Source organism: Pollicipes pollicipes, unplaced genomic scaffold (genome assembly GCF_011947565.3).
Source record: "Pollicipes pollicipes isolate AB1234 unplaced genomic scaffold, Ppol_2.1 Scaffold_7261;HRSCAF=8764_pilon_pilon_pilon, whole genome shotgun sequence".
NCBI lineage: Eukaryota > Metazoa > Arthropoda > Thecostraca > Pollicipedomorpha > Pollicipedidae > Pollicipes > Pollicipes pollicipes.
In genome coordinates this window covers 42,344,870-42,370,433 of record NW_023597054.1, presented here as the reverse complement: position 1 = coordinate 42,370,433, position 25,564 = coordinate 42,344,870, and the positions used below count along the sequence as shown (strand labels likewise).

At 53.1% G+C, this 25,564-nt stretch overlaps 3 protein-coding genes across 3 annotated transcripts in view; 1 reads left to right on the top strand and 2 right to left on the bottom strand.

Moving 5' to 3' along the window:
- Positions 1-15,305, top strand: part of LOC119112092 (transcription factor collier) — a 77,582-nt gene extending 62,277 nt beyond the window's left edge. The window contains exons 10-17 of the mRNA XM_037236098.1: positions 2,557-2,638; positions 4,460-4,577; positions 11,270-11,418; positions 11,778-11,904; positions 12,609-12,744; positions 13,123-13,268; positions 13,968-14,099; positions 14,534-15,305. Of these exons, the coding sequence (XP_037091993.1) occupies positions 2,557-2,638; positions 4,460-4,577; positions 11,270-11,418; positions 11,778-11,904; positions 12,609-12,744; positions 13,123-13,268; positions 13,968-14,099; positions 14,534-14,634 (991 nt within the window). The 3' untranslated portion in view covers positions 14,635-15,305. The remainder of the gene's footprint in view (positions 1-2,556; positions 2,639-4,459; positions 4,578-11,269; positions 11,419-11,777; positions 11,905-12,608; positions 12,745-13,122; positions 13,269-13,967; positions 14,100-14,533) is intronic.
- A 1,144-nt stretch (positions 15,306-16,449) lies between these two features.
- Positions 16,450-17,715, bottom strand: LOC119112800 (cuticle protein 1-like). The gene is made up of 2 exons (XM_037237085.1): positions 17,644-17,715; positions 16,450-17,126 (listed from the first exon to the last, which is right to left on the bottom strand). The coding sequence occupies exons 1-2, from the start codon at positions 17,653-17,655 to the stop codon at positions 16,827-16,829; spliced, it is 312 nt and encodes a 103-aa protein (XP_037092980.1). The 5' UTR covers positions 17,656-17,715; the 3' UTR covers positions 16,450-16,826.
- A 5,666-nt stretch (positions 17,716-23,381) lies between these two features.
- On the bottom strand, positions 23,382-24,636 carry LOC119113152 (cuticle protein 1). The gene is made up of 2 exons (XM_037237503.1): positions 24,573-24,636; positions 23,382-24,047 (listed from the first exon to the last, which is right to left on the bottom strand). The coding sequence occupies exons 1-2, from the start codon at positions 24,582-24,584 to the stop codon at positions 23,748-23,750; spliced, it is 312 nt and encodes a 103-aa protein (XP_037093398.1). The 5' UTR covers positions 24,585-24,636; the 3' UTR covers positions 23,382-23,747.
- Positions 24,637-25,564: the final 928 nt, after the last annotated feature.

Sequence of the window (25,564 nt, the reverse complement as noted above, 5' to 3'; positions counted from 1 at the left end):
CTAATCGGACCCCTCCCTCCCCCCTCGCCCCTTCTCCGGCCGGCCGGCGCCCCCCGCTACGCCCGGCGGGCAGCGGCCGGGCGGCACCGACAGCAATTAGGAAATTACATCCCACTATTTGATTTGGTGATGATTCAATTTATCCATCAAATCTCTTCCCCTTCTGCAGCAGCCCTTTGGCCCTCGAAGCGTGGCCAGTAAGTTAATTCGGAGTATGTAATAGACTATTAAATTGAGAGACTCTGTCAAATGAATGGCCCAGTGCGGTACCAATCATGGGCGGAAGGGTTTCACAATATTGATTCAATATTGAATTAGCTCTCATACCGGTCCAGCCCGTGTGAACGATGGCCGAGCAAATGAAGTTCAAAAGAACCCAGGCAGGCACGGGAAGCAAACTCTTGAGCTGGTTAAATAAGCCAGTGGAGATCAGCAAATCCAGCCCGCAGCAGCCAACTCCAGCGCACACAGCGCACGCTGCAGTGTTTGGACAGCGCGCCGGCCAGCTGCTGTTGCCTTAACATCCCCGATCGACACTGTCCGCGGCAACAGATAGTCATCTATCATACACGTGGCGGTCGTTCATCTTCGCTGGAAACCCGACCCGTCCGCACTCGACTCTGTTTATGTCTTTCACTAACAAGGCGGGCGCGCGAGTGGGCCGACAAAAACCGAGCGCACTCTATCATGCGCCGCGGCACCTCAGCGTGCGGGCGGGTCGTCCGCCGTCGGCGCGCGGCTCCGCCGGCGCCTGACCCCCGTGCGCCGCGGTCGGACCGGAGACTGGACACTGTCAGCCTCTCAGCGCCTGTCAGCGGCCGGCCTATCAAAGTCGGGCCGCGCCGGCGGGCCGCGGCGCGGCCGCGCGTCCGTCGGCGCCCCGTCACCGGCCGTCCGACCGCCCGGCAGACGGACTGTCTGCGTCCTGCGGCCTGTCCTTCCGTCCGCCCGTCCACCCGCCCGTCCGTCCGTCCGTCCGCTCATCCGTCCGTCCGTCCGTCCGTCCGTCCGTCCGTCCGTCCGTCCGTCCGTCCGTCCGTCCGTCCGTCCGTCCGTCCGTCCGCCGCCCGTCCTTCCGTCCGCCCGTCCACCCGCCCGTCCGTCCGTCCGTCCGTCCGTCCGTCCGTCCGTCCGTCCGTCCGTCCGTCCGTCCGTCCGTCCGTCCGTCCGTCCGCTCATCCGTCCGTCCGTCCGTCCGTCCGTCTCCCTTGTCCGTCCGCCCACAAATCTATCTATGTCCTGCGGTTTGTCGGACCTCTGTCTGTTCGTCTGTCCTTCTCCCTCGTCCGTCCGTCCACAAATCTGTCTATGTCCTGCAGTTTATCGAACCTGCGTCCGTCCGTCGTCCGTTTGTTAAAACTCAGTGGATGTAGTAAGCACATGCGCAGCTCGCACGTACTTCTGCTGGAGCAGAAGTAACTCCAACATGGCTCTTCCTCTGCTGACGGCTGGCTCTATGCGACCCCTTAAACCCCTTACCCCGCAAGTCATCCGGATATCTCTCCGGAATAACACGCGGTGCCTCCAGTCGCCCACCATTGTCTGCCGGCCGCCAGACGACCAAGGAGCTCTTACCGGGCTGTCCTCTGGCGAGGGGGGGGGGGGGGCGGCCGATCGGCGGCGGGCAGCCATTACTTGAGAAGTTTTCAATCGGCGACTGGCGTTTGATGCTGTGTTCCGCCGGCGCCAAGTGGATCCCATCAATTGGATGGGACGAGCACCCGGGGAGCGATGCCGCCGGCCCGGGACACATGGCCATTTTTATCATTTGGCCAGAATGAGCTGGCGCCCCGGCCGCCCGTCAAACTGTTTGAACTTGGAATGAAGCGCCCGTTGTAAGTTAGCGGCGGAGGGGGCGGCGGGATCGGCAGTCAGGGACGGGGATCCCCCGACGGGGAGGGAGGGACCGGCGTTCAGGAACGGGGATCCGGAGAAATAGTCTGAGATCGGCGAGAGTGGGAGGGTTTGGAGACTGATCTGGGTATCGGCAAATAGAGACCACGACCAGGAGCCATGGAGGCGGGTGCAAAGGTGCCGGCGGTATTACTTCATGACAGACAATGTGCGGTCGTGGTCAGATGTCCATAGCGCAATGTACACTCTGCAGCGCCGATTTTTGGCGGTGATGCGGCAACCCACAGAAGCAACGAAGACGCGGTCTTGATGATGCATAAAACGGCTGAAATCACGGCGTCACAAACCAGCATACCACTGCACGTGGCCGTCGGCGAACGCGATTATGCGAATACCGTACCAATTCACTTCGCAATCACCTGAAACCGAGCCGAACACAGCCTGGTCAGCTCGCCAACTGTTACCGGCTGATGAGCTGCCGACACTGCCACTGGAACGCGGCTTGCTTTGTCAGGGCCACTGGCACACTGCTTGTTAGCTGCCGTGCCTCCTGAACGCGAGCCGAGAAACAGCCATGTGCGGTTTGCCAGGCCGTGAGGACGTCATCAACCAGAATGCGCCGCTCATAGCACCACGAGTGTGTCATACAGGATACTAAAGCATGCATACCTCCCTCACAATGATCCCTGTCTTCTGTTCCAGGTTCTTCCTCAAGTTCTTCTTGAAGTGTAACCAAAACTGCCTAAAAAATGCAGGGAACCCAAGAGACATGAGGAGGTTCCAGGTAAGGCTTCGTGACAAGTCTCAATAGGCGGTTTTTCATTTGCTGGAGTGCTGGGCCCATGCCAGAATCGTTTGGAGCTGTTTTAACTTGCCAGATGTGTTTTCAGGGGCGATGACCGTGACTTGAATGACTTGAGTGTGGTCAGGCGGCTTCTGTTGCGGTCTAGAGACTTCTGCGCTTTATAAACACGGGTCTGCGTATAATTTAGTGTGTGGTCAACAACAGGGAGCAGAAAGGGATGGGGAGGGGCAGGGGACATCGAAGACAGTTACTGGATATTGAGACAGCTAAGTTTGTACCTCGGGTACTGCTCGGGTTTGAACACAATATCGAGGTTTTTCGGCTCATCAAACTTGCATCCTGTGGTCTGCACGGACAGTATATCCGGCCCCAGCTGCATCGCCCGCTCGTTGTTTTGCACACGGTTGTTTGGGGGTGAGGGGGGCTGGCGTCTGTGATTACACGTGCTATGCACCTCTGCAGCGAATGCATGTCACGGGCGAGCTGGCTGCGGTGGCGTTTGCTTCCGATGACGTAACCCCAGCCACGGCGGCGTCGAAGAGTGTGTCCAGTCAGTTCACATCCTCCACTGTCTGGTTGCTTGAGCTGGGACACCAGCCGCACGAGCAGGGCCGGTTTATACCGAGCGACATCTGCCGTAAATAAACACTTCAAACGGGAAATTAAACATGACAAAATGATGAGCAGTTAGCAATGCTGTCAAATACTTGCTGCGTCCCGAACTAAAACAAACGCCCGTGCACCCGATGACGGCTGGCGTATCGCATTTCCAGCTCTCATTTCCTTGCGGTGAAAAACTTAATGTTGTTCAAACAAAGCCGGGGATTCTTGAACAGCTTGTAGCGTTTCCGCTGGCCCGGCGAGGGTGTCTGTCAGTGGTGCTCTTATCTTGTCCCCGCGGTTCCCGGGCGGTGACGTCACTGACGGCTGCCGCCACCAAATGTGGGCTGGCGAGGCTCCGTCTGCGTCTGACCAGCCCACGATGCACCACTGCCCGCGATGACAGACGTATTGATGGGACATGGTGGGCGTCCGGCCACGTAATATGGTGATGTACCATACACTGTGGCTGGTGGTGTAGCGTTGGTTGTGTACGGGCGAGTGGTATGGAGCTTCTCGTGTGCGTTGTTTGTGATGAAAGGCCACCGCCGGTGATGCGGGATACGGTGGAGCCCTACCGCCAGAGCTTAACGAATGGCAACGCTCCACTGTCCGTGCTGTGTAGGACACGGGCGTTACCAGGGGAGGGAGTGGGGAAGAGTGCGCCCCCCTCCCCCAAAAGCGTGTCTTTCATGTTCACCGCGATGGCCCCTGACAGAAAATTAACAAACCAGCGAGATGTCTTCTGAGCTGAGCTAGGAAAGAAAAATTCTTAAGAAAGAAACTTAAGAAAATTCGGACTGCACCCAGGTTTGGGACCTACACTGCCCCTATTCCGTGACATTTGCTGTAATGATCAGAGAACCAATTTTCGCAAAATCGTCTGGAGGTTTCATTCGGGGTTTAAGTCAATATTATACCGTAACGTTCATCAGGCCCTTCATGATAATTCAGAAACGTTATGGTGAGATGTGGCGGTGGAGAAGAGAGGGACAACTGAACTGTGAGCTGCACTCATGCAGCGATGCACCGCCGCCCATAACTTGATGCCACACCACCGTCTGTGCCTTGGTACCGCACCACTGCTCGTGACTTGGTGCTTCACCACCGCCTGTACCTTGATGCCACCCCGCTGCCCATGACCTGCCGCTGCACCGCTGGCGGTGACCTGGTGACCCAGCTGCCCCTGCACCTCGCCAGGTGGTGATCGGGCCGACGGTAGACGTGTCCGGCCCCCTGCTAGCCGTCTCCGACAACATGTTCGTGCACAACAACAGCAAGCACGGTCGCAGGGCCAAGCGACTCGATCCCACCGACGGTGAGTGACCGGCGCCTCTGACGTCACCGGTCCCCGCTGGCCGGCGCCTCTGACGCTAGTCCCCGCTGGCCGGCGCCCCTGACGTCACCGATCCCCGCTGGCCGGCGCCTCTGACGTCATCGGTCCCCGCTGGCCGGCGCCTCTGACATCACCGGTCCCCGTTGGCCGGCGCCTCTGACGTCGCCGGTCCCCGCTGGCCGGCGCCTCTGACATCACCGGTCCCCGTTGGCCGGCGCCTCTGACGTCACCGGTCCCCGCTGGCCGGCACCTCTGACGTCACCGGTTCCCGCTGGCCGACGCCTCTGACGTCCCCGGTCCCTGCTGGCCGGCGCCTCTGACATCACCGGTCCCCGTTGGCCGGCGCCTCTGACGTCACCGGTCCCCGCTGGCCGGCGCCCCTGACGTCACCGGTCCCCGCTGGCCGACGCCGGTAGCAAAGCAAGGGCTGGAGCCCATGTCCGTCCGTTTTACCGCTATGTGTTGGAGAGCCCCGGCGACACTTGGCCTGGCGCAGGCGCACGGATGAGAGTATCGATACACTGCTAAGATGCGCGTCCACAAAAAGTATTTACGGCCCACAAAAGTGCGGTGCCGCCGTGTCGGTGATTTGTTATCCCATTTGGCGGCCACGAGAGGAGCGACAGCTGAGACATCACGGGATCTCATGGCGCCCCTCCTGCCAGATGCTGCATCCGCCCACACCCATCACCGGGTGGGGAAGACGAAGATGACGGAACAAAAGAGCGTAGCGGGAAATGCGATCCTTTCGTTCTGCTGCTCTCCTATGAGCGGCCTCTGCATACACTGAAAGTTAGAGTATGTTAGGAGACATTCAAGCTGTGCAGAATTCATCCGGTATTCATGAATAATGAGTGTGATGCATCCAGCTTGTTGCTAAGACATCAAGTATCACTCATTGCTGCACGAATGCAACACGAGCACTGAGCTTACTGGAAAGCACAGCATAGGTACGGCTCATGCCATGCATCTATCATGCCATGGAGTTTTATTTCATATTTGATATTTTGCATTTGATCCGCGCCCTAAAAGCCAGAAGAGATCGATGAAATTAATGATATTGAAGACTGTAAAAATCTGCACTGCCAGCCTTTAAAGATTGCACAAGAATTACAAATTTAGTTTAACTGAGCATTAGGCTCAAATTAAATCTCAGCTCAAGGTAGTGTGTGCAATTCAGTCCGCATTGGAATTCTTCTTTATTACCAGTCGCTGCATTCGCATATTTTCGGACATTATTTTTGAGAGATTGGCCGATAATACGATGCCGATGACTGGAGCACCAACTTACTTATTCACTCAACAAACTTAATGGGAGGACCTAAGATGCATGGTGCATTTACAAAAGGTAATTTTGCTGTCCAACAGGGCACACAATGAACAATGAATTGACAGTGAGGGCTAAGTCAACGGAAGGGGGGGGGGGGCGCCCCTTTTACCAACGTTTTTTTTCCCCATATATGACTCCTGACAAAAAGCTGAAAACCGACGGGGTGCGCTCTCACCGCATTCCGCCCCCGCCCCCCAGCCCCCCCCCCCAACGTAGGGAAATTTTGGCTGAGCCACTGGTCAAAGGCACTTCTTGGGCAGATTTCGATAACGGCGAGTTATGAACGCATACTTTAAATTATGCGGCAAATTTAGAGCGATCTCAAATAATCAAAGCGTCCAACGCAGGTATTTGAAGACTTGCTCGAACCTTTGGTTCGGGAAAGTCTTCAAATATCCAAGCAGATGGTCTACAGGTTATAGCGGCCACTGCCGTGTAGAGTAATGCTGGTCGAGACACCACACCGGAGTAGAAAGCACACAACTGCCGGCAGTCAGTTTGCCAAAGCATCAAAGCCGTGTTCCATATCATACTTATATGACGAGGGCAGCCCCATTGCGGTCACCTTTTCATTAAAAGACGCGTGACGACTGAAGTTGTCCAAAATTTGGTCCTTTCTTTAATATAATGCAAAAAGCTGTACTTCTGAAACGAAGTGGAGTTTGCGTATGAAATACAAATACAATATTGCTACTTCTACACTTTTTTGTTAAACTGGCCCTGTTTTAACGCCAGGCGCCAAAATTCCTTTATAAATGGGAGCACGGCCATATGACGCTCGCATCCCTTAGGATCTAGGTCGAAGCAGTCTTCGCATGAGAGAAAAAAAAAAACGTCAAGAAAAATGTCACGGCGCGTATCAGACGGAGATGCCTCAGTTCTTGGAGTCAGAAACAAACCAGAGAGGAACACATTTTTCAATAATATTACATTTCAAGAAATTAGGAGGGATGCATGAATTATTGCGGTTCAGGTTATTGCGGTTATTGCGGTTCCTCTGCAGAACGATTCATGGCTGAACTGAATTTCTACCTTCGGCTGATGCTGAGAACCGCACTTCAATCCATTGAATAAGATTGTCCTCTGTCCGGTGAGAACACACAATCACCCGCAAGCTTGTTCGTGAACAGCTGGCCGGCCGATGGCTGAGGTCGCGAACGGACTCAAATGAACGCGAACTGTTCACCAACAGCTAACAAACAGGATGCCTTGCAGAAAATGGACGTTAAATGTTTTATTTTTGCAGGGGTTGGGGGAGGTGCATCCAGAACTGTGTTCCGTGATTGGTAATATGTTTTTGGCGTCTAAACCTTTCATTTCACTCGTTCTTGCCGATGCAAATGCGTATGTCTCACTTCGCGGATCATGTACACACTCACCATCGCTTGAGACGCCCGAGTGGCCAACCAAGCGAGTGACCTGAGTTTCAAAGCGGCTACTGCGAAGCCCGGGAATTTCATGATCGGAAAACGCGTAGCGAGCGCCTCTGTATGCTGCTGATCCTCACGAAAGAAAACAGACGAAAACGAGCAAAGGCCGGTCAGCATCTCAGTCATCAAAGGCCCCGCATTCGTCACGAATCAAATCATACCTTGCCAATTGTCACCACAGTAATGCTTTCGTGACGTTTTTTTTAATCTGCGGAACACATTGCCTCCAACATAGTCACCCAGCGGCATTAGTGTTCCGGTCGTCTCCGGTGCAGCATATAGGCTCCACCAACCGGCAGCGCAGCGACCGCTCAGCCGGGGTCCAGTGCCAATCCGGCGCGCCGCGTCGCCGCGTCTGAAGAGGGCGCCAGTGGCGTCGGCCGCCGCGAACGTCGCCCCTCGCTGATGCGTCACTCTCTGGGGAGCGTTCTGATTGGCTGGCCGATCCCAGGAGGGCGCACCCATTGTCTCCATTGGCTTCCTGGTAAACAGGCTTGGGTGCCGGCGACGAATCGTAAAAGAAGATTGCAGAGGGCTTTGTACGTCACAGCCGCGATGACGGCCGCATGCCGGCGCCGCCGCTGGACGCTAGGGCTGGTAGGCTTGACGGAATGCAGCCTCGCAGTCTCGAGTGCGTCTTAGCGGTCACGTATAGGAAGTCGGAGGTGAGCTATCTGGGCCCCTCGGCGCCAGCGCCAGGCCATGTCTCGGCGCTGGAGTTACTGAGTAGGTGCTCGGCTGATGAGTACAGCTCCCAGCACATCGCGCAACACATTCAAAAGGTGCTGAGGTCACCAAGGTTGGAGGAAAGTGGGGTAGCGGGTGCGCGACCACGCCTCCCGCCTGCTAGCGCAGCTGATTTAAGGGAATGTTTCACACTTGGTGACATTGAGGCAAGCATTTGATGTGATGAGACAAGCTCTCTTATAACTATTGGTATACTTTTAAGTGGAAAAGACTCCTCAAGATACCACAATTTCTGTGTCTAGTAAATATGCGCCTCGGTGCGTCATTGTCTGATTACCTCATCATACCTTACACAACAATGATTGGGAGCCAAATGAGAGCCATTATATCTGGAGGTCGCACTCACGAACGCCAGATATGAACAATTCGACTTTTGTATATTTTTCTCGGCCATGACCGCAGCATGGCTTGTGAAATAACAAGATTTGAATGATGTTATTATGACGTCATGAATGCCACGGGACTGAAATATTCGCCCCGAAATACTCTCACCACTTTCGCGGGCGTGTAGTGCAGATACTAGAAGAGTTTAGGTCTTAGGAAGAGCGGGGCTGTGAGCTGCACCGGAAGGTCCCCAGCATGGCTATTTCAGCTCAGAACCCTATATAAATGCGGAACACTCCTTTTAAACCCATCACTGGGATTGGGTTGGGGATAGGGTTGGGGTTGGGGGTTGGAGGATTGAGAGGGAGGGGTGAAGGGCAAATGTGCGTGGGTCAACGTTGTGAGATATTTGGTAGAATCCCACAAAGAACTTGCAGGCCTTTCGCGACGGATTTATTAGACAGGGACGCACTCGAATACCAAATCTGACATGCACCAAAAATGGGGTAAACAGGAGCGAAACCGTTCGTTTGACAACAGTCCTATTGAAACAGCGGGTGTCTCTTATTATGGAGTGGTTTTTGTTTGTCATCATGTGCTATTCAACATCTTATCGTCAAGTACCTCAAACGTAAAATCCCGAACAGGCATATGGTGAAACAAAAATACGCCCGAGTGGGAATAGCCGGTCTTTTATAAGCCAGTTAACATTCGAACGATTAGGGCTCCGTTTAAACTAGTTAGTAAGCATAGATAAGACAGTTGTATTAGTCTTATTCCTCGGAAAAAAAACAGGAGAACAGAGATATAGTTAGGTTGATATTTCAGCAATATGTCTTTCTCGAGACGATAGCAGAATTTACTTCTGTTGAACAGTCACTTCGGCTGTTGTTTCGAGAAAGGCATGTTGCCGAAACATCAACCGTACTATATCTCTATTCTCCTGGTTTCTCCGAAGAATAACGCTAATACTGCTGTCTTATCTATGTGGCTAATGTTCCTCGCTAATACACTGGACAACGTACGTAATTAGTGAGCATTCCAGATTTGGTGCGAAGTTTAATTATTTCCTGGTTTAGGTCCCTGTCTTTTAATGAAAAACACTCGGTTGTCTTCAACGACACAGCCGAAGCCTTGGTTAGGGCAGGCACAATGTTGGCATAGCTCGCCCTGGTGGGGAAGGCCCCCCATCACTGGATTTGACTAGTTTGATTTCAAGGGGACACACTTTTTTCTTTTTCCTTTAATTTTTGTTCTTTCCCCTGGAACAGCAGCCAGAGAAGCTAATGGGAGGTGCAATTCTGTTTGCATTTTGAAATAGATAAGATGAAGAATGCGGTAGCTAACTTGCTTGATGAAATAAACCGCCCATATCCGTTTATCGACATTCATCTTACAATGGTTTAGTGAACTTTTTCTAAACCGATCAAGTACAGGAGCTTTGTGAAAACCTCACCTTTGTCACCTGTGACCTTTGTCTCCGAGACTTTGTCACCTGCCACTTCAGGCCTTGTCACCTGCCACTTCAGGCTTTGACACCTGCCACTTCAGGCCTTATCGCCTGCCACTTCAGGCCTTATCACCTGCCACTTCAGGCCTTATCACCTGCCACTTCAGGCCTTATCACCTGCCACTTCAGGCCTTGACACCTGCCACTTCAGGCCTTGTCACATGCCACTTCAGGCCTTGTCACCTGCTCTTGACGCTACAAGTGTCATAGATAACTTTGACATTAATGATCATTGTGACAGACTATTATTCAACAAAAAGTGGTTTCACAGCGATATTGCATAACGTTAAAAAAACTTTGCAAGCTTGGGTGACACCTTATCATAACACAGAAATGAAGGCAGTCAAGATTGAGCACCTGCCGTAACCAAGATCACAAATCTTGAGTGAACGTAGCTAGCGGGAAAACAATCAATTTTTGTCATGCCGGTCACTGCATTGAGTCAGCTCACAATACGATTCAGAGAGCGCAATCATTTTACTCCCGTGGTCTGGCCTGAAACTTCAACGAGTTATTGATGTCGAATATCCGTTCCTAGTGATCATTGACTTAAGATTTTATCATGTCAAGTCCAATTAATTGACCGTTTTGGAATCACCTGCTTCAACGATATGCTTGGGAAGTGTGTGGGCAGCCAAAATTTGTCAATTTTTGTTTATAAACCAACCACTGCGGATGAGCCCCAGGTCACCCTACATGTGGGACACTCCCAAAATACCCGTGCCACAGCGAACAGTCGGTCTCAGGCACTGGCCGGTGGCCTTCTTTGCCGCTGTCGTCTGTATATTATGCACCTTACAGAAATTGTGAGTGTGAGCTTTGATGCTTGCTTCACAATGCTACCACTTCATATTTATCAATGGATCTCACATTTGCTAGTAAAGGTCGAAGCAGACAAGCTCAGGAATGTTGCCTCGTGGTACGTCCAGGCGTATCGATCTCCTGCTCACGAGCGACCTTGGACTCTATCGTAGCTTATAATTATATGCGCATTTTGCGATCGGCCTTTCACTGTAATGGAGAATGAGCATTACTGATTATTTACCTTATGCAGGTACCTACATGGCATGCTGAAGCTGCGTGCGCCTACCAGATACGCTATTGTACGATTTGCTCATTTTGCCCAAATTGGCCGAATTGATAAATCTCTTTGGTGTTGCCAACACATTTCTTTAAAATGTGTGATGCGCGTTGCAGTGCGAAGCCGGAGGAAATCTGCCCCATTTTGCCTGGCTGCGTCCGATCAAAGACATTCCAGATCTAGCTGCTGCTCCAGCTGTGTCCGACCGACTTTCGTTTTGCTGCCATCTAACGACAAAACATACAACTTCAGGTTTTCTATCTCCGCCGGCGACGCCGTGCATAAAAGCTATCAGTCCCAGCGAGGGCTGGACGACAGGCGGCTCAACGGTGATCATCATCGGCGACAACTTCTTTGACGGCCTCCAGATTGTCTTCGGCACGATGCTCGTCTGGAGCGAGGTATGTAGGGCCCAGAATGGTGGCGCTCCTTTTCTCCCACAACGACCGTTGGCTTAACACACCATTTCCTAAATCTAAGATCGAATCGGCTTCGTGGACTGTAATTTATCATCACTAAGTACTCCTCTTTTCATTTGGTAGGTGTATTACAATTTCGCCATCGTAAATTCTGAGGAGCTGTTTTTTTTCGTCCATTCAAAAACTGCCACAGCTATGTTGTATGATCGTTCGCTTGGCATCAATGCAATGATAATAACATCCTTAACATAAATCCCAGAAACCTGACCTAAGTAGCCTGCTGACCTGACGGACCTGTGCGTGTAACCCGTACGTGTGTGACCTGCGTCTGTGCCCGCCAGCTCATCACGTCGCACGCCATCCGGGTGCAGACGCCTCCGCGTCACATCCCTGGAGTCGTCGAGGTCACGCTCAGCTACAAATCAAAACAGTTCTGCCGCGGCGCGCCCGGCCGCTTCGTCTACGTCTGTGAGTGAAGCGCCAGCAGCCACGGAGCCCACGGGCTGGGACTAGGACCAGGGACAGGGAGGAGATGGGGAGACTCGTCGCTGTTGCTGGCAACTCACGTTTGGGATATGCTGGGGCACGACACGAAGGAACCAAGCATCAGACTCCGTGCAGTGTGCTGGGTTCGCATGTAAGTGTCGGCATCCCTGCAGTCTGTTCGTTCCGGGCTACGACTAGCAGCAGCAGCATAAATTATGCGTCAGGCCTTGAGACCGTGCTTGCGCCCAATACAACTGCCGGAACATGATGGTGCGATTTGCGCTTATCTCCATGCGGACCTCCATTTGCTGGTCACATTCGCGATAGCATATTTCGGCTTACCAAAGGGTTTGCATCTAATATATTGCACGCATACCGAAACAGCATAAAAAGATCCAGTAAGCAGTGTCACCGTGAGTGGGTCGGTCGCATCGCGACGTGCCCCGCTCCGAACCCTCCCGCGGCCCGTCTCTGACCCTCCCCTCCGGCTTGGCCTCTGATACGCATCGCTCCGACCACCCTCCCCCCGCCCGGCCCCGGCTCTGACACGCCTCGCTTCGCTTCCCCCGGCTCCGTCACACCTCACTGTACAACCCCGGCTCTGACACGCCTCGCTCTGCCTCCCCGACTCTGACACACTTTGCTCTACCTCCCCCCGGCTCTGACAACGCCCGTGCGCCCGGCAGCGCTGACGGAGCCGACCATCGACTACGGCTTCCAGCGGCTGCAGAAGCTGGTACCGCGCCACCCGGGCGACCCGGAGCGGCTCCCCAAGGAGATCATCCTGAAGCGAGCCGCCGACCTGGCCGAGGCGCTCTACAGGTGAGCAGCGGTCCTCGCGCGGCGACGCTGACCGGCGCAGAGCGGGAGGGGCATGCGCTAGTCTCAGTTGACCGGCACAGCCCTCCTGAAGAGGTGCGTTCTGACGGAGGAACGGCACTGGGAATGCCCTTGCGCCGTATGGTTTTCGCTACGAACTATGACTTTGTCAGGATGTCGTCCGCTGACCTGCTCTCCTTCTGGCTCACGTGACCAGCCTGTCAGTTGTGACATGTCACTCGCTAGCCGGCCGGCAGTGAGACGCGTGCAGCGACCAACTGCAGTCCCGTAAAGTACTTCCGTGTTAGCATCGACGGTTTGGGCGTTGGGCCCTCCCTGCGGCTGCGACCGAGGGGTAACAGCCCGTGCGCGCCGTTCCAGCATGCCGCGGAACAACCAGCTGTCGCTGCCGGCTCCCCGCTCGCCAGCCATGAACCAGGCGTCTCCCATGTCCGGCTTCAACACGTACGCCGGCCAGCTGGCTGTTAGCGTGCAGGCGGACGCCGCCAACGGACAGTGGTCAGAAGGTGAGCTCGCCGGTGGACAGTCGTCAGAAGGTGAACTCGCCAACAGACAGTGGCCAGAAGGTAAATTCGCCAACGGACAGTGGTCAGAAGGTGAGCTCGCCGGTGGACAGTTGTCAGAAGGTGAACTCGCCAACAGACAGTGGTCAGAAAGTAAACTCGCCAACAGACAGTGGTCAGAAGGTGAGCTCGCCAATGGACAGCGGTCATAAGGTGAGCTCGCCAACGGACAGTGGTCAGAAGGTAAACTCGCCAACAGACAGTGGTCAGAAGGTGAGCTCGCCAACGGGCAGCGGTCAGAAGGTGAGCCCGCCAACGGACAGCGGTCAGAAAGTGAGCCCGCCAACGGAAAGTGGTCAGAAGCGAGCTCGGCAATAGACGACGATCAGAAGGAGAGCCTGCCAAATGGGGGATAAGAAGGTAAAACCGTGAACGGACAGTGATTAGAAGGTCGCCGACGAACAGTGGCGAGGGGATAGACCCGCCAACGTACGGTGGTTACCGGGCGAAATATCTCAAAAACATGTTTTGCCTCTTTAAAACCACCGCATAGGGTTGTATCGCCGCAATTACCCGCGCAACCCGTCAGTGTTGCCAGACAAGCTGCTGGGAGCCGGACCGCCGAGTCAGCCGGTCCGGCCTTCCCGCCGTCCCTTCTCGGCTACGCTCCGGACTGACTGACAACAGGTGGTGGGTTCGCAGACGAGTACGGCCGAGGTCAGAGCAGCAGCGCTTCGCCCCGCGGATACTCGAGCACGCCGACGCCCAACGCCAACTCGCACGCCTCCTACATGAACGGCTACGGCTCGGCAGCAGCGCAGTTCTCAAACATGGGTACGTGCGGGGCGGCAAGGGATGGTCAAGGCGGGAGGCGTTGTGTGAGCAGGGATTTCTTCGGCGGTGGAAGTCGCGGTGCATGCCACGGTTTTACATGAAGAAGTCTGTGTCTACATCTTGATTGGTTCTTAGGAAGGCTAAATACATACCGTTTGGCACTAAGGTGTCTACCCAACTGGCTCTCCCGAGTCTGCGAGAAGTGCTCGCTGTTCTGTTCGAACTGCTTAGATTCAATGTTCAATAGTTTGGTTCGCAGTTTCGGTGTCTGATCAGGCAATGGGGCGTCACCTGGGTGTTCGTTTGGTTTTCGTTTCATTTTATCCTCAGCACTGCAAATGTGAAAGAATACCAAAAATCTGTCTTGCTCAGCACCGTTACGTGAACTTTGATACTTGGTATATGTCTGACTGACTGAATTATGGTCTTTTCAGGCATGGGAGGAATCATGTCATCGCCGTTCGCTACCATGAACGCATTTGCACTGTCTGCTGCCGGCGGCGGACAGCCATATGCATCGCTGACGTCAAAATGATACTAGAGACATCTATGTGTGGTAATATGAACTATTGACACTACACCAAAACACCGCCGGGGACTGCGACGGGACACAGGTGTGCAGCATGCGTGGAAGGAGAATGGCGGACGGCGCGGCGGAAGTGGGCGGCGGATTTTGAGCTTTAGTATGTTTCCTATTTCTTGTCAGTGATATTAATTCGCTACGATGTGCTGATGAATACGTGACAAGACAGCCGTTGGCGTTCTCTGGCTTCCGTCAGCCTTCAGTACCACATTTCGGTCGTCGATATTTTGTGATGTTCGTTTACTGTTTGTCACTACCATTGGACCGTGCCGGCACGTGGTGCCGCATGGCTTGAACGCGATATTATTAGATATTTTGGCAGGAGCTCGCCGCCAGATCAGTCAGGACTGGTGCAAACATATCATACTCAATCAACGAGCTGTGCCTGAGAGGCACTCTCGCACGGACATACAGGAAACGGAACATGTGCCATACTATGTCAGTTATAATCTAGTCACTCTACTTGTGCTTCTTGTCAGCTGCCTGAGTTGTATGTCTGACTTCTTGAATGTCGTAACGTAGGCGGTGGTCAGCGGTCTCGTGACCACCGCGAATCATCAACATTGCTCCGTTTCATATATGCGTGTGTTGTACGGTGTACATATATACGTGCAATATCAGAACTGGTCTTTTTCCCGTCTTTAGCAGACCACTGCATTTCATTCCACTGTCACACAGGCGATTCTGTTACGCTTTCCATGAACATCCTGCCTGGATATGGAACATGCCAGCGCTCAGCAAAACACCTACACGGAACAGCTCCGAATTGTTCGGGCTTTAGCTTGGTCGATCCTCCTGTTCAGTCGGTCCTCCTCCTGTACATCGGTCCTCCTCCGGTTCGTCGGTTCCTCCTTCTTAAGGACGGAGGAACACGCCAAACTAGCCGATGACATTGCAAGGCATTCAGCTACCCGTACAAGGCGAGTTGGGGGAGCCATAACCTCACGGCCGGTGGCTCTCGACGTGTCTACACGTGTAATGGGAGGTTCTCGGGGTGTAGGCCAGACTGCAGTCAGCCAGTCTGAGGGTCGTAGGCCGGACTGCAGTCAGCCAATCTGAGGGTCGTAGGCCGGACTGCAGTCGGCCAGTCTGAAGGTCGTAAGCCAGACTGCAGCCAACCAGTCTGAGGGTCGTAGGCCAGATTGCAGTCAGCTCGTCTGAGGGTCGTAGCCTGGCTGCAGCCAGCCAGTCTGAGGGTCGTAGGCCAGACTGCAGTCAGCCAGTCTGAGAATAAACACGCCGAGTAGCCACTGACCAAGGAGCAGATGCGGTAAATGAAACAACAACGACAACCAAACTGCGGTCATTGGGACGACTGTAACGACTTGGCCAGGTCACGTGTCTATAAATCGCATGCGTACGCAGGTGTCTGCTGCTCAAGAGTGGGCGACAGAATATCAGATATTTATATAGACTTAATGTCTGGCATAGAGGAATATCGGACATCGAACTAGGCCACAGGCTAATTTAAGCCCACCGCCGCTACTGCCATATGGGAGATGGCCTGACGCCAGCTCCGAGCTTGTCACGTCACGGAGCCATGCCGCTGCCGTTAGTCGGCGTATGTAACGCGCTTTTACGCACGTGTCCGTGACACCCAACTGCCACCAATGGCTCTGCAAGATGCACCTAACCGTGATGGCGAATTTCTCCTCAGCGTTCCAATTCACAAGAATGAAGGCTTTGACCCAAGCGTCACCCCTGAGTTTATGAAGCTGGTTGGTACCTCAGGTACATCAGACGCTGGCACTAATCCAAAGGCACAGAGCATTTTCACGACTGTATTGTACGTCTGTAGAAAAATAAACACCATCCATCATATCCAAGGCGTCCGAACATCACTCAGCACAGTTAATCGCTGCCAAACATTGGTGAAACATCGTGACAAGAAAGATGGCGGCGTTCGGCTGTCCGGCGGTGGACAAAACGCGGTGACGAGACTCGATCGCCTCGCCTTCCTCCAAAGGGCTCTGGCGGACTAGCCAGTGCACACAGCTCCAGTCAGCAGTCAGCGACTGACCAGTGTACACAGCTCCAGTCTCACCAACTGGCAAGTGTTCACAGCTCCTCCATTCACCTCCAACGGGCCGGCGGCCGCTCCAGCCTACCACTTCTGCAGCGGTGCGCAGCGGGCGTGTTCAGCACTAGCAGTACGGGTAGCCGGGGCAGGCGGCAGCACTGACGCCGGCCGGGTACTGGCCCGTGTACTGGGGCAGCACGGCGTTGTTGCAGTAGGGGAAGTTGGGGCAGGCGGCCGGCGCCAGACCGGCCGGGTACTCGCGGGCCAGCGGCGCGCCAGACGGCGCCAGGCGGGCCAGGTTGAGGGCGGCCAGCGTGTTGGCGTCGTTGCCGCAGTACGGGTAGTTGGGGCAGGCGGCGGGCGACACGCCGGCCGGGTACTGCACCTGGGCCGCGCACGCGGCGATCAGCACGGCGAAGGCGACCTGCGGACCGGAGGTGACAGTGAACGCGGTCACCAGGCAGCAGGAGTGGAAAGTCATGCATTTGGTTGAAGGGAAGGAGGTGTGGGTTCTATAAAACACAACCTTACTGTTCCTGGTGACCTTCAGAAAACTTCTGGGTACCTTGTGCTTCACAGTCGATGATACAGACATGGAAGGAGGAAAGAAGTGAGAGAGCGGTAGTGTCTTGAAAATAGGTGTGAAAGTTCGCTTGTCCATGTGCGCAGTCGTGTTTATTAACCACCATATATTGCACTGACTAAGTTTCTCAAGTGGCACGCACCTAGGGCTAGTTCTCGAGCTTATTACGGTTATATATGATCAACTAGAGGTAGACCTGACCATTTCAAGAACAGAAATATGGGCTACAGAACGTCTGGAAAGTCACATTACCCGATCTTTTCAGAGCCCCCCAACTATACACAGGCATTTGCCAATAAGCGATAAAACGCATCCTTAGTCTATCGTTGTTTCCCGTTGTTAGTTCCAGCTGACTTACCAGAGACTGCATGGTGTCAGCTGAGTGGAGCCCAATGGAAGGATGCCCGCCTCTTCGCACGTGGCGTCTTATATAGCGGCCGCCAGCCAATGTCATGTGTCATTGGAATTCAGCGCGTAGCACCGTCAGCTGTGTAGGCGCCTGAGGCCAGGCGGCGAGCATCGAAACTCGCCACACAGACAACCAACTGGTCCAGGGCAGCCTCAGGGAAGCCACACAGCGGGCAGTAACGAGCTAAGCCTTGCATATTAATTGGGGCTGTTAATGCTATAAACATTGCACAAGGGTGTCTAAGCAAACTAATCGTTATCCATCGGTCGATATAGGATAGTGGTTCGCAATGAATGTAAACCATAGAAGTCATCATCGGCCACTTCAGTTAGTTGGCGTCAAAATGTCATTTGTCTTGCAAACAGTGATCATGCGACACAGCTTGGGGACTGCTGGAGTTGGAAGCATTTTCGGTCGAAATGTAGGAGATCTATAGCGGTGAAACGTGAACGTTTGTGAAGGGTTACATTTTGGCATTTTCCAATGCAGGTCGACGTTGAGGTGCATCTCAATCGGGAGGACATTTGATGTTCCGAAAGCGCGCACCGGCGCCGGTTCCCGTGCGTAGGCCTCAGACGACGTCTTCGTCTCCACAGCTGCGGGAGTGGCCCACTCGGCGCTATCCGTATGGAAACAAACTGGTATCTGAGATACTCCGATGTCCTCCATAGCTGACATCCATTTCCGCATGGAAGCATGCCTGCGTCTTCAGAATCTGAGAAGCTTTGCCTGAGGTTTGCTCACACCGACGTTGTTGTTTTCGTTGTTGTTTTTGGTAATTAGTCTGACGGCGCTATTCAGCACGTCATTGCCGCCGAACTGAGTGATGCATTGTTAATAATAAGAATTATTTCCAACACATTTGCCGCCTTAAGATGCGGAAAGCCAAAGCCATTTGCGATGAAAACAACGCTAGTGCCATATCGTCTCAGAGCAGTCCCCAGGGGTAGCAATGCACGGCCGTCACACTTGGCCCGTGTTGGCCGTGAGATGCACCGACCGTCACAGTTGGCCGTGATGATGCACCGGCGTCACAGTTGGCGTGATGATGCACCGGCCGTCACAGTTGGCCGTGATGATGCACCGCCGTCACAGTTGGCCGTGATGATGCACCGGCCGTCACAGTTGGCCGTGATGATGCACCGGCGTCACAGTTAGACGTGACGATGCACCGGCCATCACAGTTGGCCGGTGATGATGCACCGGTCGTCACAGTTGCCGTGACGATGCACCGTCCACACAGTTGGCCGTGATGACGCACCGGCCGTCACAGTTGGCCGTGATGATGCACCGGTCGTCACAGTTAGACGTGACGATGCACCGCCGTCACATTTGGCCGTGATGATGCACCGGCCGTCAAGTTAGACGTGACGATGCACCGGCCATCACAGTTGGCCGTGATGACGCACCGGCCGTCACAGTTGGGGCCGTGATGATGCACCGGTCGTCACAGTTAGACGTGACGATGCACCGACCGTCCAGTTGGCCGTGATGATGCACCGACCGTCACAGTTGGCCGTGATGACGCACCGACCGTCACAGTTAGACGTGACGATGCACCGACCGTCACAGTTGGCCGTGATTGATGCACCGACCGTCACAGTTGGCCGTGATGACGCACCGACCGTCACAGTTGGCCGTGATGACGCACCGGCCGGTCACAGTTGGCCGTGATGACGCACCGGCCATCACAGTTGCCGTGATGACGCACCGGCCGTCACAGTTGGCCGTGATGATGAACCGGCCGTCACAGTTGGCCGTGATGACGAACCGGCCGTCACAGTGGCCGTGATGACGCACCGGCCATCACAGTTGGCCGTGATGACGAAACCGGCCGTCACAGTTGGCCGTTGATGGAGCACCGGCCATCACAGTTGGCCGTGGCACCTATGGGTCCTATGGCCCCTATGGCACCGTTTGGGGAACCCCTTAGACAATGCGGATGTCTAAGTTTCGGATAGAGACCACGAACAGCGAACGGTCGGCTCTATGCCCATATGAGCCCTTGAAAAACCCATTCCCCAAACAGGAACGAGGCCGGGGCCCGCAATTAGCGATGTTCGGAGTCCCTAACACAACGGGGGGCTCCTGTGTCGATGAGGCGCCACGGCGCCTACCAGAGGTCCTTGCGGCAGCAAGTGGCCTCAAGCCGGAACGCTGTTTAAGGAGACCCGAAGAGGGACCGAGTGGTCTCGAGACCAAAGACCAAGGGCCCGATTGGAAGACTGAGGGGTGGGAAGTGATGATTGTAGATTACATTAAAGAATCCCGCCCTTGGGGCCGGGATCTCAAATGTCAGCAAGAGGAATCTCTTGCTCCAACAGGCTCGCCTGAGACAAAGCGATCCTCTATTTAGGCCAGAGGTCACCAACAACGAACAATCGGCCCCGTGTGGTCTGATATCTGGGGTCAGTTTTCCAAGTAGGAACAAGGCCAGGCTCGTGATCTACATCGGTCAGGCTCCTGTATCGCTAAGGGGCCCACAGTGCCTAACATGGCATTTTGTGTCAACATGGGGCCTCGAATCGGTCAGGGGAATATTTGTTCAACGGGGACGGACACGGGAGCCCCGAATGACAGAAGCCTCTTACGCTGGTTGGGGCCCCCTGGCAATGAAAGCAAGCATGTCAACTTATGATGACTGCTCCCATTCAGGCAATGAAAGAGCCCTGTCTGTGAGGGCCTCCAGTACTAAACGGCGGGCCCAGCATGGGCTCATTACGCCGAACTGGAGTCTATGTGGGAATTATTTGACCACATGCAGCGATCAGGAATGCTGTTGCATCAATGAGAGTTCCTACATAGATCCAGGGTCAGCTGCGCGGGTCAGAAGGTCTCCCGCGTCAGGGAGCGGACCAATGTGATACGATGTATCTATCCCTCTAGGGGCCTCCGGTTCAATAACGGATCCCACCTCGCATTGCCAGAATGACGGCCGGAAAACACACGGCGGTGAGACAGAATGGCCCTTCAGCCCTTGACCGACAACAATAATGTGTCCTGTAATGTGCAGCTGAAAGGGACCCGTTTCCAGGAAGGAAACGAGTAGTATGATTAGTGTTGAATGGAGAGGGTTGAAATGAGCTATAAAAAAACAAACGCAAAAGTTTGATTGAAAACTTTCATTTTTTTGGCAGAATCAACTGATGAAACATATAGCATCAAAGGGTTTGAACTTGCGGCGCTGGGTGCCGATAGTGTAGCCTGCGTTAACCACTGCGCGTCCGGGAAACCAGAGGTACGGGACTCGATTCCGCGCGTTGCCCGCCCTTGCTGTCAGGGTGAGAGGCAGGCGACGCCATATAGCGCCAGCAGCTGAGTGCGTCGTAAAGTCCGAAGGACACGACCGCAATCTCTGCTAGTAGGGACAACGATGGCTTCGGTTTGCAGCTTCCGCCAAGCGGAACAGCGTTGCTCACTGCAGGTAGGAAACGCCAGGGGTGCGTGCAGTGCACGTAACAATAGCCATCGTAAAATAATGGCCTTGAATGCCTTCAGACTTGATTCGTACATACCAAAGGTTAGCCTGGGCAAGTCTTTTATGGAGGTTCTACGAAACGAACGAAAAATGGAGGTCCTATCTTTCCTTTTTCCAGCTCCACCACCAAATTCCAGCACCATTTCGCGGTGTTGTTAAGGTCATTCCGTTATAAGCACCAATCTAAAACTGTACTGTTTAAATATACGCACAAAATGTCTCTTCATGTGCTATTTTATGTCCTAAGGTGTTCGAATCTTCTTCTTGTAAATGCGCTATCATTTTCATCTACCTGTTGGCCACGACCTAGCCTTAACCGCGGGCCGACGCTGCGCGACCTACGGAGCCCGCAACACCTGGCGTTGGGTTTTTTGTTAACACGCGCTCATTTGACTTGAGTGGGGATCAAATTGACCCCCGAAGGTTTTTCCAGAATGGTTTCCGAACGACGCGGCGAATCCGCGCAAAATTTTGCAAAGCTGTACAAAATGAATAGCAGATCGCTGTGTATCAAACATTTAGATGTATCTTGCAAGGTCGTTGATCTGTGGTTTTATGGTTGGTTGGTTATGGCAGATCCAAATCAGGCCATAGTATCAGCAAAGTCAATTTCTAGGGAATCGTTCAATCTGATGCAACAACGGAGTGTTAAACGAAGCCATACATCTCTAGGATGCTTTTTGAGGAAATGCCAAAATTGTATGAGCAAATTACATTGACCTTAAGTCAGGTATGAAGGACAGGCCAAGGTCAGAACAAAACTATTTATTACTTTAAGGCTTGTTGCATGTGATAGTTTCTAGTCCTCATTTCGAATTTATTGATATCAGCAACTACATTCTACACCTTTCATAGACTTCGTACAGGTCAGAAGAGAACATTATCCCGAAATGACCCAGGTAAACATTTTGTTTTTAAGAACATACCGCTTACCGTAATCTTTATTGCCCATTCAAACGCAAAACTTGTATGACTTTGGTCACAGTCTCGGTCTTGTCTTGTCACAGTCTTGATTTTGATCACAGGCAGTCTTGCATGATTGAGGCCATCACGACCTTCAAAATGTCAAACAAGATTGCTGACCTTAAATAAGCATGTGACATGTTGGTTAGAAACTGTGATCTAGGTTCTGGGGGCACTTCGGAGACCTCCTGGAATTTGACCTTGTTTAACCTTATTTGACCCACAGGTCATGTCCTAAGCACCTGGAAATTTGACCCAAGTGAGTTCACGTACAGGTCAACACACCCTGCGAGTTTGGTTTTTCTAGCTTCCTTAGTTCTCGAGATCTCAGCTGGGGGTCAAATTGACCCCCCACACGAGCGAAAGGTTTCCAGCCGACCACCCGGGCTCGTGTTAAGAAATACGAGTGCGCATGCTCAAAACCATGTTATATAATTCGAAACACTAATCGATTTTGAGTGCTGAACATTTCGAAGCAAACATGGCCTTGGCCTCGTTGATACAAACTGATGGCCTGTTTGACCTTCAATCCACCTTCGCGGAGTCCTTGATATCTCTGCACAACCGAGACCAAAATTTTGACCAAGTGTCTGAGTTATAGTGGTTTACGAAGACTCATTTGGATCATTGTATAATGAAAAATACCGGCGATTTATTTCATGCACTCGTAAACGCATGGTTTTTAAACTTATAGACCATAAATATCAAACAGAATTCATCTCGTAGGAGCGTCTAGCTTCTATTCCAGTTATGGAAGAGGAATTATGTATATAACTGTGTATAATATATATGCCCTAATATGCATATATATGCATATATAACATATATAATATATATATTATATGCATCTATTATATATATATATATATATATATATATATATATATATATATATATATATATATACATGCATACATTTATATATATGCATGCCTTCGGGAACAACTACGGCATATACGGGAATTTTTCCTTGGGAGGGGGGGGGGCTATCCCCATCGGACGGCCGCTTGTCAACCCTGTGCTCCCTCCCCCCCCACTCCTGCCAACCTTCCTCACGAACGCCACATATGAATGACCCGACCAGCAAATTTCTCTTGGTCTCTTGATTACCGCATGGCTTATGGGATAATAGGTTTTGAATAATGCCAATATAGCGCCATGCATGTCAAGGTAACATAAATGCTCTCCACTTTCCTCCGCCGCTTTCACCCGGTTGGAAGTACATCGCACCGACCCATAGCCCCGGACCATTTCCGCAACTGTATTGTACGTCTGTAGAAAAATAAACACCATTCATCATATCCGAGGCGTCCGAGCATCATTCAGCACAGGTCATCACTGTCAACACCGTGACAAGCAAGATGGCGGCGTTCGGCTGCCCGGCGGTGGACGAAACTCGGTGACGAGACTCGATCGCCTCGCCTTCCTCCAAAGGGCTCTGGCGGACTGGCCAGTGCACTCAGCTCCAGTCAGCACTCAGCGACTGGCCAGTGTACACAGCTCCAGTCCCACCAACTGGCAAGTGTTCACAGCTCCTCCATTCACCTCCAACGGGCCGGCGGCCGCTCCAGCCTACCACTACTGCAGCGGTGCGCAGCGGGCGTGTTCGGCACTAGCAGTACGGGTAGCCGGGGCAGGCGGCAGCACTGACGCCGGCCGGATACTGGCCCGTGTACTGGGGCAGCACGGCGTTGTTGCAGTAGGGGAAGTTGGGGCAGGCGGCCGGCGCCAGACCGGCCGGGTACTCGCGGGCCAGCGGCGCGCCAGATGGCGCCAGGCGGGCCAGGTTGAGGGCGGCCAGCGTGTTGGCGTCGTCGCCACAGTACGGGTAGTTGGGGCAGGCGGCGGGCGACACGCCGGCCGGGTACTGCACCTGGGCCGCGCAAGCGGCGATCAGCACGGCGAAGGCGACCTGCGGGCCGGAGGTGACGGTGAGCGCGGTCACCAGGCAGCAGGAGTGGAAAGTCATGCATTTGGTTGAAGGGAGGAGGTGTGGTTTCTATAAAACACAACCTTACTGTTCCCGACGACCTTCAGCAGACTTCTGGGTACCTTGTGCTTCACAGTCGATGATACAAGCATGGAAGGAGGAAAAAAGTGAGAGAGCGGTGGTGTCTTGAAAACAGGTGTGAAAGTTCGCTTGTCCATGTGCGCAGTCGTGTTCATTAAGCACCATATATTGCACTGAACAAGTTGCTCAAGTGGCACGCACCAAGGACTAGTTCTCGAGTTTATTACGGTTATGTATGAACAACTAGAGGTAGGCTTGACCATTTCAAGAACATAACTAAGGGCTTCAAAACGTCTGGAAAGTCACATTACCCGATCTTTTAAAAGCCCCCCCCCCCCCCCAACTATATACCGGCATCTGCCAATAAGCGATAAAGCGCATCCTTAGCCTAGCGTTGTTTCCCGTTGTTCGTTCCAGCTGACTTACCAGAGACTGCATGGTGTCAGCTGAGTGGAGCCCAATGGAAGGATGCCCGTCTCTTCGCACGTGGCGTCTTATATAGCGGCCGCCAGCCAATGTCATGTGTCATTGGAATTCAGCGCGTAGCACCGTCAGCTGTGTAGGCGCCTGAGGCCAGGCGGCGAACATCGAAACTCGCCACACAGACAACTACCTGGTCCAGGGCAGCCTAAGGGAAGCCACACAGCGGGCAGTAACGAGCTAAGCTTTATATATAAATTGGGGGCTTTTTAATATGACATACATGGCACAAAAGTGACTAAGCAAACTATCCGTTATCTATCGATCGGTATAAGAAAGTGTTTCGCAATCAATGTAAGGCAACAAGATCATCATCAGCCCCTTTAATTACTTGGCGTCAAATTGGCGCGCAGCTACAGGGAGAGCGGGAGGCTTCCCCCTTTTGCCCACATTTTTTTACTCCAGCACCATCGGCGACTTTGGCTCTTTTGCGATGAGTGCTCACTGAGGTTCGCACCATCCTCCTCCCTACGAATGTCCTGGCTGCGTACCTGGCTGAAAAAGTGATGTAAACAAACGTTCCCACAGTAAAGGTTTCTTAGGACTTCTCTGAAGTCCAGAAATGAGTTATTTTTTCGCTCAACGTTTGCCGTGTTGGGGAATGCAGGAAGGGACGGAGGGGGGGGGGGGGGGGAAGAGTGACCACCTTATCTTCGTTCCTGGATTCACTCTTGCTCTGACAGTACACCGCCATAATGGGGCAAAAACCGCAGCTGCGAGCAACAAAACGAAAGTCAGTTGCTGCTTAAGGTAATTTTCAAGAATTTACCAAGTAGGAAGTCCATCAAAATGATAGTGCTTATGCTGGTTGGCCTAAAAAGACGGACGGATATCGGGCGTGCGGATATATCCGTCGGTGTTTTGAGGTTTGGTGCGAATGTATACCAATTAGTCTCGGCTGCTGACGGCTCGCAATTGACCTAAAAACCGAAATTCCC